Source organism: Stegostoma tigrinum, chromosome 20, assembly GCF_030684315.1.
Source record: "Stegostoma tigrinum isolate sSteTig4 chromosome 20, sSteTig4.hap1, whole genome shotgun sequence".
Classification (NCBI taxonomy): Eukaryota; Metazoa; Chordata; class Chondrichthyes; order Orectolobiformes; family Stegostomatidae; genus Stegostoma; species Stegostoma tigrinum.
In genome coordinates this window covers 43,840,820-43,855,472 of record NC_081373.1, presented here as the reverse complement: position 1 = coordinate 43,855,472, position 14,653 = coordinate 43,840,820, and the positions used below count along the sequence as shown (strand labels likewise).

Below are 14,653 nucleotides of genomic sequence, written 5' to 3'. Positions count from 1 at the left end.
TTAGTCTGCCAATACCTGTTGTCTAGCACCTCAGAGGAGAGAGGAAATTTGACTTGCATTTCGAGAAATGAAAGCTGCCATGGAACTGCAGCAAAAGTCAATTCCTTTAGAAGAGAAAGGAAAGAATATTTGCAATTTGTCTGTATGGGCTCATACAGATTCCTTTTATTACTTATAAGTTTGTTGCAGTTATATCGTGTTGATATGGTCATTGGTGAAGAACGTGCATATAATTGCAAGTGTGTACCAATTATCCCATGTTGATCAGTTTTGAATTTTTTTTTCCCAGACCACGGACAAAAGATGATCTGCGAGCTTATTTTTTACTTGTGCAGGTATGAAACTGCTTTCTATGGTAATGGTTATTTTCTGATATTGTATCAGTAGTTTCAGAAGCATGGGACATAGTTGACAGTGAGCTAATGATCACTACATCCCCTAGACTGTTTCCTCAGTAGCCATTGCTGAGCGTTTTTGAAGCTAAATGATTGTTTAGCATATTAAATACTGCATTGATCACTCGGGCTTAATGGTCTGTTCCTATACTGTAACTTGTGTAAAATGTTTATAAAGCAATATTTTTCTATGTTCTGCACACTAAAACTTTTAAGTATGATCATTGTCATTTGTTTACATTCTTGGGTTTTTGATTGGAGAATCAAAACTAAGTACTATTTGTTCCTTCCTGTAGAACCCTCAGTTTACGAATACATCAACATACGTCATCTATGCTCATTTATTACGACAGACCGCCACCTTGTCTGAAGCGGACCATCACTTTCTCGTCCACTGGTTTCAAAAGTAAAAGATTTTCTGTCTTTAGAGCTCAAAATATTTTTTGAGCAGAATGGGGTAATAAATAGCTCACTTGCAAATGTCTCAATGGGAAAATTTAATTTGACTGTAAATCAAGAGATAGAGATAATAATTCTGATTTGGTTTGAAATTCCAGTGTGTCTCATCAGTGCTGTAGTGTTTAGCAGGAAATTTACAACTATAAATATCTTTGGCTATAATCCACTCAACATTACATTTGTTGCCAAATCAACTGGGACACAATGAGGAAATGATTGCCCATTTTATATTGATGGAGCCCACTCCGATACAAATGTCTGCCATCACAACTAACTTTAGGACAAATCCACTATGTAGAAATATAGGAACAAGAATTGGGCATTTGACCTTTTCAAACCTGTTCCATCATTTACTGAGATCTTGGTTGATCCAATTGTGGTCTCAGCTCCATTTTCCCATTTTCCCATCTGTCCCCTGTGGACTTCCTTGTCTATCAGTAATCTATCTGACTTGATCTTTCTTGCTACCTTCTAGGGAAAAGAATTCCACATACTAAAAATGCACTGATGGAAAAAAAAGCTCTGCATCTCTGTCTCAAAACGGACACCCCTTATTCTTAATCTATGACACCTAGTTTTCGTCTCTCCCTTCAAGAAGAAACCTCTTTCTGGTATTTTGAGCCCTGATGATCTTTTATTTTTCAATAAACTCACCTCTAACTCTTCTGAGGTCCAATGAATAAAGGCCAAACTGTTGAACCTTTCTTTGTAGGCTATATCTCAGGAATGATTTGTCTACATTCTCTGCACTGTGACTGTTATACTAATTATAGTACTTCTCTTTTTTTTCTTTCAAATAAAGAGAGAAACTGTACAGAGTACTCCCAGATGTGGTGTCACCACTACTGCAGCAACATTTTCTTCTTTTATGTTCCATTACCTTACAATAAGCAAATACCATTCTGTTTACCTACGTAATATACTTGTGTATTACCAATCTTGCCATTCTGGTTCTCCAAATTTTACATGTAGATTAAAGTCATACGTAATTATTGCAGTACATTTTTGCATGCCTTCTTTATTTCCTGTATGGTCAATCTTACCATCAATCAGTTGTTAGGGAGCTTATAAACTACTCTCTCAAAGTGCCTCTTATCGTTACTATTTCTCATCTGTACCCAAAGGTATTTTACTTTTTTTCTGTCGCATTAAGACCATCTCTGATTAATGCCACCTTTAGTAAACAAAATAATACATCATCATTTCCTAACTATGTATCATTCTGATATGTCAAAGATCTTTCCACATTTACGTCCCAGCCTTGGTCAACTTTCAACCATGTAGGAACATTGGTATGTAGAAGTAGGCCATTCAGCCCATCAAGCCTGCTCTGCCATTCATTTAGAATGGGTCGATCATCAATTTAGATATCTCTTCTCCACACTGTCTCCATATCTATCCCTGATGTCAATACTCTTTAGAAATCTATCAACTTCTGTCCTTAACACGGTCAATGATAGAGCACCTGCAGCCTGCTGGGGTAGAGTGTTCCAAAGATTTACCACACTGGGTGAAAACGCCCCTTCTTATCACAGTCTTAAATGGCCTACCTTTATTGTGAGATTATGCCCTGTGGTATAGATTCACCAGCCAGGAGCAACATCAACATCAACACTGCAAGAGTGTTAAGTTTCAACTAGGTCACCTCTCGTTCTCCAATACTCCAAGGAAAATAGACCCTGTCTCTTCAACCTCTCCTATTAACACAATCATGTCATCCCATATTAATCAGATGAACCTCCATTGAACTCCCTCATTAACAAGTATATCCTTCCCTACCCACATTATATGCATCTCTAATATTCTGATTTACACAATACCAAACATTACCATGTCAATTTGGTGATCTATAAACAATTTCCAACTGTTTGCTAGCCCTTGCTGTTTTTCAGTTCCACCCTAACTAATTCTAGATCTTAAACCTTCAATCTAAATTTCTCTCTTACGGAAGAATTGATCTCATTCCTTATTAAGAATGCGAAACCTCCCTGCCCCTTCTATTTTAATTTATGCCTATCCCTCCTTCGTGCATAATATCTTTGTATATTCAGTTCTCGGTCTTTAGCTAAGCCCATAACTGCTGGTACTCCCCCAGCAGAAACTCTTTCCTGGTTCTACGTTTGTTATTGGTATCTACTTGGAAGATCTCCTACAGACCGCAGCAGATGTCTTGAAGCCTAACACTGGATACACAGCACAACAAACCATATCAGAAAATATGAAACAATTCACCTTTTGAGAGAGAATATTATGCTGGAATCCTCTCTCTCTGGTGAGGTTTCAGAACCTACTTCTTTTCCCTCCCCAAGGTGAGGCTCATGGTGCTTTGGGTCAGACCTGCCTTTGGGGGGAAAAAAGCTCAAACATCAGTTACTATTTCTTGAGTGTGGTCCTCTACACTGGTTACATAGGTCTAATCTTCTCCACTGAAACATTCATCAATACAACTTCCAAATGAAGCCTGCTGCTTAGCAGAGAAAGAAACCTCGGTAAGCATTCTGACGTTATTCCATGCTTGCAAGAGAAGTTACAATACCTGATTTTGCTGCTCTGTCTGAAATGAGCACAGGCCAGAAATTAATCCTGTGTCACTTGTTGCCTGTGTGACTCAGTTTTTCACGAGATAGGCTCTCTGTGTCATTGCTTGAAAGCATTTTATTAATCATCTGAACATTATGACTCAACGTGATGTTGACTAACTGCAAGATTGACTTGTGTTTTCCTTAGATTGCCCTTAAGGAGATTTAAGCAATTGGTAGAGTCATTACTGCAGTTCGTATCTTTACGTCTGTTTCCGGCAAAACCAGATGACCTGCCACCAATGGCAAAGTGTACTTGGTGGATTCCTTCAGCAACAAGAGTCTTGGCTTTGCTCAGTGAGTATCTGTGAGAGGCTGTTGCGTTTTGCATTTCAAATGTAGATAATGACCCAAATGTAGATTATGATTTGCTTGTATAACAACATAAGCAATAAGCAATTTGAATAAGATAATTGTATCTGCATTTAAAACACACTGGTCAAATTTGGATTCCCTAATATGCATTCTTTGGGCAGCGTGAAACCTTTCAAACCACTGAAATGGAATCCAGCAGGAAATCTGGCAGTTACCTTGGCTGTAAAAGTTTACACTATCTTGCCATTTGCAGATCATATTTCCACACTATCATCTTAAATTATGTGCAGCATTCATTTCTGAGCTGATAGCTATGACCACCATCAAGTGGTTGTGTCTCCTTATCTTCACCGCTGCCTTGGTTATCCTCTACTGCAGAGGCATGTACCAGTTTTTGGACATTCGAAATGAAGAAAAAACAAAGCTTATGATAAAGACAAAGAAGAAAGTGAGAAATGAAGATTTGCAACATCATTAGATTGTCGGACAGCATCAGTTTGAGGGATGAGTGTGAAATGGGATGACTGGGAAAGATATACATCTAATTAACTGTCATCAAAGCAGCAGAAATGGCCCTTCCCATAATGCACAGAATCCTCTCTTCCAAGGGGCGATAAAGCATGCAGGCCGAACGAACCGTTCCTCCCACTCCCATTATTTATTGTAGCAAGGTCAAAGCTTTCAACAGCCCCCTGCTTCCAAAAGCTTAGCCCCTCACTCAGCATGAAGTTTCTGATCACGACCAGCTCTTCATAAGTTTACAGGCAAACTTTTCAGGGGTTGTTGGGCAGCCTTTGGGAGGCATGGGAGATCTGTACAAGTCTTGTTAAATCCTTGAAACACCATTCAATTCTGGGAAGGTATCAGGTAACTTGTTCATCAACCAAAATGCCATCTGCTGTTGATGGACATGATTCTTTCTTCAGGCTTTTCACTCCCATCATAATTGAGGATTGTTTTCTACACAGATTTCCAGTGTTGGGATACTTCTGCCTGTCACAATGCTGGTTTTGGCAGGTCAATTAAATTCTGCCCAATGAGTGCCACACAAAGTTTTGGATTTTGAAGCTGTCATGGTGAAATAAGATAAGGCTTGCAAAAGCAACTTAAAAACGTATGAATATTACGTATAAATCCTGACCTGAAATATCTTTAAACTGTTTTTCTGGTGAATAAAGTAATTTCTTTATAGCTGGGATTTAGTACGAAGGAGTCGCCATGTTAAAAGTTTTCACAGACTGAGAAGAAGCATTAGGAGAAATTGCAATAAATTGTTGAAGAATTGACACGACATGGCTGAAGCAGATGCCAATGTATAGTTGAAAAAAGGATAAATATTTGAAACATTAGAGGAGACCATGCTAATTGCGAAGTTTAGGCAGGGAGATAAGTTATAGATTGCTGCAGCAAAATACCGTATCACTGGCACATTGGGCTGAGTTGCTTCCTTTTTTCTTTTTAAACTTAGTATGCCACATATTAAATACTTTGTAGTAGATTTAATCGACAACACTTTATTAAATAGCTTTTAATGATTCTATGAATAGCTACTAATGCTAAAAATGTTAGATTTTTGTGCGTCTTACTGTTACCACAGATGCAGCGAACAGTCTGGCAAATCCTCCAATTATTCCTTTCACTGATTTCTATAACTCTACATTGGATCATATTGACCTCATGGAGGAGTATCGTATCTGGCAGTGTTATGGAAATTCTCATAGGTAAGAAAATGGAATTGTTCACACTAAATAAAAATAGATTTTTCCCAGCACTTGTTTTCAAAACTAGATTGTAATATACCTAGTGTCAAAATTTTGTGTGTTTTTATATCCTTCATTCTCAAACCTTTTTTGTTTGATTGAAAAATCCCTTTATAAAAGAATTAGTATTAACAAATCCTAATCTGCTGTACAATAATACTCATAATAAAAAAAAGTGCTGCATGTAAGGGTTAAGGAAATAAATTTTTTTAATTAGAGTGACAATTTCAGGTGAACTTCACTGATGTAGATAATGGTGATGTGGACTAACAATGAAGTGTTTCCACTAGCATTGTCATGCATGCCAACTGAATTATTTTTAATGTGGATAAATGTTGCCTGTCGATGGCCTGCATGACCAATCAGTTCATAAAATAGATGCAATACAAACTGCTGCTATATTTATGTAAATATTTAATAAGCTCAAAAAAGTTGACTATTAAGTTTTGAAAAAAATAATTTTGCAGAGAATATTGATGAGTTTCCACTGAGTTTGGAAACCATTGTAAAAGAGTGACATCACGGGAAAGTTGTGAGTTGATTCTGTTTCAACTTCAGTAACTTTGAAAAATGTAAACATCTAAACTAGCATAGGGAAAGCAAGATTTTGTAATACAGGAGAGTAACGTCATTTATAACTGAGGGCAAAAAAATGTCTCCTGATTTCCACTTTATGGCTAATGGAACAAAAGTAACTATAGTTAGGGCAAGTAAAATAACTAAAGTGTTGTGGGTAAATCACCACAAGCTATCTTTAATTTGACTACTTATTAAGAAATCTCAGACAAGTACTGGATTAATTATTTAAAATTCATTGCATGTAGCAACCAAAATAAGACTCGAGCAAGCTAAGCCTCACAACTCAATTTGGTTATTACCCAATTAATGGTGGAATTTAGCATGATTCCAACAAACACTGTCTGTCCCTGGCTGCATCTGGGGTTCGATCCCTATGCAGTTTTATTCTCATGAATTCTGCTATTAAAGAATCAGTGTTGAATTCTTGTAGTAATTTCTGCCCTTCAGGGTTATAGAGTCATTGAGCAATACAGCATGGAAACAGGTCCTTCAGCCCAACTGGTCCATGCTGATTGCAGTGTCCTCGTTCCATGGTGTGACATTATTGGTGATCCTTTAGATTCTTTCATCTACAATATTTCAAGTCTTCAGTTTGCCTTATGATAATAAGTAGCTTCCCTGTTCTTTGTCACACTTAGCATTGACTATCTGTTTGAAGATGCAACTTCTCTGCAACAGACTCCTTAAATTCTTCTGCATGGCAGTCATTTGTCTTTGTGGCATAAGTTATCAAGCACTTGTTAAAATGATTTTGTTTATGTAGCTTCAACTCTGCCTTTTCCCAGGCATATGTAATTGCTTTCAGTTCCTAAACAACAATTTGCCCTTGTCCCCTAACAGTTTATTCCAGACAGAGCTATTGCTGATTCTTTCAATCCATTATAGTGTAAACTTCAGCACTTTAACGACTATCACAAAAGTTTAAGATTAAGGTGTGGCAGGACAGCTTGGCTATATGGAAAGCCTGCCGTCTGGTATGTGGGGAGTTGTTGACACGTTGTGTACACCAGATAAGCCATTGTATAGGATCCTCTGTACAAGTTTGAGCTTCGGATTTCAGAATTCACGTAACAAGTCTAGAGTCAATGACGTGCATTCGTGAGGCAGAGAACTGTGGATAATGCATTAAGACGAGGTGGTCACACCACCAATTGGGGGCAAGCAGGATTTGAGGAATGGGTGACCATCAGGCAATCTAATAGATGGGTAGTACAGGAGGCCCCAGAGGTCCTGGTCACTAACCAATTTTCAGTTCTGGATCTTGGTGAGTGTGATGATTCTTAGGAGGAGAGTAGTAAGGGCTAAGCCTGTAACATTATGGATAGTCTAACCGTGCAGAAGGAGAGTCCGAAGAGGGGAAGGGCAGAACACATTAGAAATCCCTATAGTTAGGGGAACATGCAGCCATTTCTTCAGTCGTCAATGTGATTGCAGGATGGTTGTTGCGTCCCTGAAACTAGGATTAAGGTTGTCAGAGAATGGCTCCAATACAGTCTTCTGGGAGTGTGAATAGCAACAGATCATGGTCTACATTCCTACCAATGACCTAGGGAGGAAATGGGATGTGGTGCTGCAATGGCAATTTATGCAGGTAGGTAGAAAACTGACAAGCAGGACCTCTAAAATGGTAATTTCTAGATTAATCCCACTACAGTGCACAATTGAGTACAGAAATTGTAAAATAAGACAGATGAATGCATAGCTGGAAGTATGATGTACAATGATGGTCTTTGGGTTCCTGAAACTGCCTCCAGTGAGACAAGCCAGACAGGTTGCCTCTGAACAGAGCCAGAACTGAGTTCCTCGCACTGTAACTGTGATCTTGGGTGTGGGGGGGTGGGGGGGTGCTTAAAGCAATTCAGCAGCTGTGAGGGAACTTGAGACAATATTAAAAAGTAATATCAGAGTGCATAAAATACTGGGAGAGACAGATAGAGAAATAGAAAGTGAGAAGTACTGAAGTCTCATTCAGGGCCACACTGCATATATTGTATACATACATAGTATAGTCACTAAGATTGGAGAGGCACAGACATAATTTCCTTGTGGAAGAATTATGATACTTTGATGAAAATGGAGAGCTGGCTTAAGGAAAGGCTGGCCTGGGTGTTAATTCCTGGTTAAATGATGCTTAAAAGCAATAGGTGAGGGAAAAAGCTGGGGAGGCATTTTTGTTTAATTATAACTTCACAATACTGGGGAACCTAGATGTTTTAGAGGATTCAAGGACGGAATCGGTTTGGCTAGAGCAAGGGAACAAGAAGGTTGCAATTACATTGAGTGTTTCTATTTAGGTAATGTGTAGACCAGTGGGGAAAAGGTAGGAAATTTGGCACTAAGATAAACTGCTTTTAGCACAGCTAACCCATTTTCACTCTCTCTGTCTCCCACCCTGTCATCAAGACAAGTACCGGATTTTCCCAATGAAAACAAAAAATGTTGGAAATCGCAGGTCAGGCAGCATCCGTGGAAAAAGAGCAAGCTGACGTTTCAAGTCTAGATAACTCTTCTTCAGAGCTTTGACTTTGTGATTGTCGTCTTAGGCAGTTCAAGTAAAAGTGGTTCACTGTTTTAATGGAAGCTTTCACAGCCATAAAATGGGGATATCAGAACAGAAATTACTCCATTTACTTTAGTCAGCAGGCCCATTTGCAAGTTCTTTTGATAACCTGAAGAACTGAGGGACACCATACTGATGAGAAACAGTCATGGAAAGAGATTCTTAGCGAACACCAGAGATTCCAGTGTAATGCTCCAGCTATACAAAAGCCTCGTTCGGCCACATCTGCACTGTTGTGTCCAGTTCTGGCCACCTCATTATAGGAAAGATATGGAAACATTGGAAAAGGTGCAGAGGAAATTTACCAGGATGTTGCCTGGAATGGAGGGAAGGTCTTATGAGGAAAGGTTGAGGGACCTAATGCTTTTCTCTTGAGAACGACAAAGGATGAGAGGTGACTTGATAGAGGTGTACAGAGTGATCAGAGGTATAGATATGAGTGGATAGCCAGAGACGACTTCCTCAGGTGGAGGCAGCTTTTACAAGGGGATATAGTTTTAAAGTGAAAGGAGGTAGATATCAGGGTGACGTCATAGGTAGGCTCTTTACTCAAGAGTGTGGAATGCATTGCTGGAGAGGGTAGTGGAGTTGGCCTCATTAGGGACATTGAAGCGGCTATTAGATAGGCGTATAGATGATAGTATGAGGTAGCGGTGGAGGTTAGCTAGACCTTAGGTTTGGGGTAAAAGTTCGGCACAACATCATGGGCCGAAGGGCCTGTACTGTGCTGTTGTGTGTTCTAACTGGATGCTGAAAAATGAAATCGAAACACAAATTGCTGGAGAAACTCAGCAGCATCTGTGGAGAGAAAGCAGAGTCAATGTTTTTGGTCCAGTGGCCCTTCATAACTTTTACAACTTCTCTGCTTTTGAATGCAAAGCTTATTTATCTGAACATGAGCACATAAGATATGTACTGAGGACAGGTATTTCTGCATAATCCCAGACGATCGTGAATATGAGGGTGAAAATGAGTCCTCTGAACTGTTCCGAGGAAGGGCCACTCGACCTGAAATGTTTACTCTGATTTTCTGTCCACAGATGCTGTCAGACCAGCTGAGCTCTTCCAGCAACTTCTGTTTTTGTTTCTGTTTACAGATTCCACAGTTCTTTCGGGTTTTATTGAAAACTGGGTAGCTATGTTGAAAGCAGCCCGTTCTGACGGGGTCTGGAGTGCGGGCTTGGGCAAAAGACATAGAAGGAGGAGCTCAGGCTCTTAAATTATTGAACTCCTCAATACTGATTCCTGAAGGCTGCAGAGTCCCCAAGCAGAAAATGAGACACTGTTCCTCCAGCTTGTGGTGAGCTTCACTGGAGCAGTGCAGCAAATCTGAGACAGAGAGATGTTGGCCAGGAAACAACGTGATATATTGAAGTGGCACGAAACAGGCGGCAGCTCAAGGTAATTTTTTACAGGCAGCATGTAGGCATTCCACGAAGTGGTCACCTGGTGCATTTTGTCTACACCGTATAGAGAAGACCACATTATGAGCAGCAAATACAGTACACTAGATTGAAGTGAGGTGCGGGTGAAGCACAGCTTCATCAGGAAGATGCGTTTGGGTCCTTGTATAGTGAGATGAAAGGACGTTATCGGGATTCTGTGGAAAAGTGCCATGGGGGTATGGGGAAGGTGTTGGAAGAGGAGGATCACAGAGCGAACAGCCCCTGAGGAATTTTGAGAAGGGAGGAGAGGAGAATATGCGCCTGGTGGTGGCATCACACTGGTGATGGTGGAAATGCGATCTTATGATCCTTTGGATGTTGAGTGGAATTTGAGGAATGGGGAACTCTCTCATTGTTCTGGGAGTCAGCAGGGAATCTCTTTTGAGGAAAAAGGTGGCAATTTTTGTTTTAGTTTTTGTGTCCAGCATCCACAATTCTTTATTTCAGAGTCTGGGATGTTTCAAAAGGGATTTCTGAAGCTAAAGCCCTGTGCAACTGAAGACACAGATGATTAAAATTAAAATTTCAAGTGAGCAAAATTAGAGTCATGCAGCAGGGAAGTAGACTCCTTGGACCAACTCGTCCATGCCAACCAAGATTCCCAAACTAAACTAGTCCCACTTGCCTGCAGTACGAGTACCTGCATTTACTACTACCTGTGGCAGTTCATTCCACATACAAACCACCCTCTGTGTGAAAAGGTTGTCCCTTGGGTCCCTTTCTAAATCTTTTTCCCCTGACCCTTAAATTATGCCCACTGGTTTTGAACCTCTTTCACCCCAGGGGAAAGACCTTTGCTATGGTCTTTATCTGTGCCCCTCATGATTTTATAAAACCTCTAATGTCACCGGTCAACCTCCTACACTCCAGGGGAAAAAGCCCCAGCCTATCTGCCTTTCCTTATAATTCAAACCCTGCAGTCTTGGTAACATCCTTTATAAATCTTTTCTGCACCCTCTCCAATTCAAAAATATCCTTCCTATAGCAAGGCAACCAGAACGGTACACAGTACTCCAAAAGTGGCCTCACCAATGTCCTGTACAACCACAAAATAATGCCCCAACTCCTATATTCAATGGTCTGAGCTATGAAGGCAAGCGTGCCAAAAGCTACCTTTACCGGTCAACCTGTGATGCAACTTTCAATGAACCTTAATTACCTGAACCCCGAGGTCTCTCTGTTCAAACACTCCCCAGTGCCCTATCAATAACTGTATAAGCCCTGCCCTTTTTGTCTTATCAAATTGCTACGTTTCACATTTATGTAACTTTAATCGATCAAGTTCCCTTTGTAATCTTAGAGATTACCTTTTTCACTGTCTACAACGAATTTTGGTGTCGTCCACAACACACAGAAAATAACTTCATTTGGCACATTTTTAATGTGTTAGTTGTTTAGACACAATTCAACAATACCTCAAGTAATAACAACCTAGAATTAAAATTTCAATTGTTTATTATTTACAGCCAAGTCCCAATTAAGTTCTTCAACAGAACTTTACAGTTTTATTAACAATAGCGATCAATTGCCCCCTCTGGTTTCACAGCCTTAAAAAAAGCCCTATTTCTTATTTGTTTATTTATTTTCATTTGTACATTTTTTAAAAATCATGCCGAATAGATCATTAGGAAAGTGTGGGTATCTTACAGAATTATGAGTTGGAGAAGGTTACAGAGAAAAGGAGTCACAAAGACAGAAAAGGATCTGCAAACAACAATGAGAATTTTGAAAATGAAACTTCATCCAATGAAAGTTAGTGACCACAGGGTAATGGTGCAACAGAACTTGGTGTGAGTTGGGAAAACTGTATCAGAGTTTTGGGTGGTCTCAGGTTTTATAGAAAGAAATATATTGGGTGACTAGCTAGACTGTAGAGAAATAATCAAGCCGGTGAGGCAGGACCAGTGTTAGGCAGTATTCCAAAGGTAGAAATACACAACATTGACAGTGTAATAAATATTTGGTCAGAAACTCAGCTTGTGGTCAAAGAGGTATCAAAATTTGGTAAACAGAGAAGTGGAGTACTGATTATTTTGAAAGCATATAAATAACACTTTCGGTTTATTGTCCATATAGCCCAGTGTCAAAACATGCTGTTCATTTAATTCTTCGTAAAAAAAAAATAGCACGAGAGTGCCCTCTCGAGGGCATGTGGCCCATTGCAGGGCACTGGCGATTTTGGTCAGTGTGATCAGATTTTTAACCTTTAATTACAAGTGGGTAAAACAGTCTCACAATCACACTATACCTTCTGGAGTACTCAGTTAGCAACGCTTGTTCTATCTGTATTTAAACAAAAACATGTTGAGGTTTACAAATGGAGAGGATTTTAGATCATTTGGATCATTGTGATGCAAGATTTGGAAACAGAAGACTTAATGCAGTTAGCATACATTTAGAATAAATATGCGGAATTGTTGAGACAATGTAATTTTCAAGAATTGATTATTACAATTGAAAGTAATCTATAACTGAAGGAATGTCTTGCACCTGTTCTGCATCAACCTCCAACACAACACCTTGCACCATTCTGTGGTCAGTGTGCTACCAATTAGTTTTTCAACCATGGTCCCTTCATTAGCTGCAATCATTACTAGTCATTCGAGAAGGAACTAAATTTCTCAAAAACTGATAAGATCTGTAGATGAAGAAAGTTTTGCATGAGAATGACTGATGAACTAATAGGTGGGATATGTGGCTAAGTGATTAGATGGCCTAGTGGTATTATCACTGGACTGGATGTGAGTTTGCTCACTGAGCTGGAAGGTTAGTTTTCAGACGTTTCATCACCATTCTAGGTAACATCAGTGAGCCTCCGATGAAGCGCTGGTGTTATGTCTGCTTTCTATTTATCTGTTTAGGTTTCCTTGGATTGGTGATGTCATTTCATGTTCTTTTTCTCAGAGGGTGGTAGATTGGCTCCAAATCAATGTGTTTGTTGGTGTTTGTTGATGGCGTTCCGGTTGGAATGCCATGCTGCTAGGAATTCTCATGCGTGTCTCTGTTTGGCAAGTCCGAGGATGGATGTGTTGTCCCAATCAAAGTGGTGTCCTTCCTCATCTGTATGTAAGGATACGAGTGATAGTGGGTCATGTCGTTTTGTGGCTAGTTGATGTTCATGTATCCTGGTGGCTAGCTTTCTGCCTGTTTGTCCAATGTAGTGTTTGTCACAGTTCTTGCAAGGTATTTTGTAGATGACGTTCGTTTTGCTTGTTGTCTGTAGGGGGTCTTTTAAGTTCATTAGCTGCTGTTATAGTGTGTTGGTGGGTTTGTGGGCTACCCTGATGCCAAGAGGTCCGAGTAGTCTGGCGGTCATTTCGGAAATGTCTTTGATGTGGGGGAGAGTGGTTATGGTTTCTGGGCCCGTTTTGTCTGTTTGTTTGGGTTTGTTGCTGAGAAATCGGCAGACTGTTCATAGGGTACCCATTCTTTTTGAATACACTGTATAGGTGATTTTCTCTGCTCTTCGTAGTTCCTCTGTGCTGCAGTGTGTGGTGGCTCGTTGGAATAATGTTCCAATGCAGCTTCGTTTGTGGGTGTTGGGATGCTTGCTCCTGTAGTTCAGTATTTGGTCCGTATGTGTTGTTTTCCTGTAGACGCCGGTTTGAAGTTCCCCATTGACTGTTCACTCTACTGCCTTGTCAGCGACACACTCATCGCATGAATGAACAAAGAAAAGAATTTGACTATGAAAATCTGACCCGCCCATTCAGAGGGCTACCATACCTTTTAATCAGCCCGAGTATTCTGCTGCTCACTCACCTACCTGTCCTGACTGTATCTTGGCACAGCTATTGGTTCACTTGGCATGAGTACTGCATGCCAACTGGTTCTCCATCCAGTAGAATAATGTGTTAGGGATCATCAAAGTATGATTGTCTTCACTTTTTGACTCAACAAACCTGCTTGCATGGTTTGCTTCTGACTTGCTTATTTGGTTCTGTCGCGTGTCACTGCTGCATGTACCTTGACATGGATAGTTACTAAAGTGTCTGTCTGTCTGAGTCTGAAGCCATGGCTCACTTGCTAATATTCTTACCTCTGAGGTCAATAGGTTGTGGGTTCAAACCATATTAAAGTGGTTTGAGCACAAATGTCTTGGCTGACACAGTATACTGAAGTATTGGGAGAGCGCTATATTGTTGGCACAGTCTTTTAGTTGAAGCATTAAACTGGTGCCCAGTCTCCTGCCTCTGGTTGACAGTAATGATCCAAGATGTTATTTTGAAGGAGAACAAAGGTGTTGTCCTTCGTGTCCTGGCCAATATTTATCCCTAAATCAGCGTAGGAAACACAATTACCTGGGCAGTATCAAATTGCTGATGGGAGAAGCTTGCTATGTGCAATTGATTGCTGCAATTTTTACATTATCAAAGTGAGTGCACCTCAAAAATAATTAACTAGTTGTAAAACATTTTCTGAGTTCAGGGCATCCCTAAAGTTTTCCTTTTCTTTCACTGAGAGCTCTCTGGCTTGTCTTTGTTCACACCTGCATGTTAAACTGGTTCACAACTGAACATGTGCTATGCCATTAAAATATTTAGTGGTTATGTTTCGGAAA

At 40.0% G+C, this 14,653-nt stretch overlaps 1 protein-coding gene across 3 annotated transcripts in view; it reads left to right on the top strand.

Annotated features, from left to right (window-relative positions):
• Positions 1 to 14,653, top strand: part of hectd2 (HECT domain containing 2) — a 127,546-nt gene that overhangs the window by 55,637 nt on the left and 57,256 nt on the right. For all 3 annotated transcript variants that reach the window (XM_048551157.2, XM_059653138.1, XM_059653139.1), the window contains 4 exons: positions 290 to 335; positions 692 to 801; positions 3,582 to 3,730; positions 5,346 to 5,469. In XM_048551157.2, the coding sequence (XP_048407114.1) occupies positions 290 to 335; positions 692 to 801; positions 3,582 to 3,730; positions 5,346 to 5,469 (429 nt within the window). The remainder of the gene's footprint in view (positions 1 to 289; positions 336 to 691; positions 802 to 3,581; positions 3,731 to 5,345; positions 5,470 to 14,653) is intronic.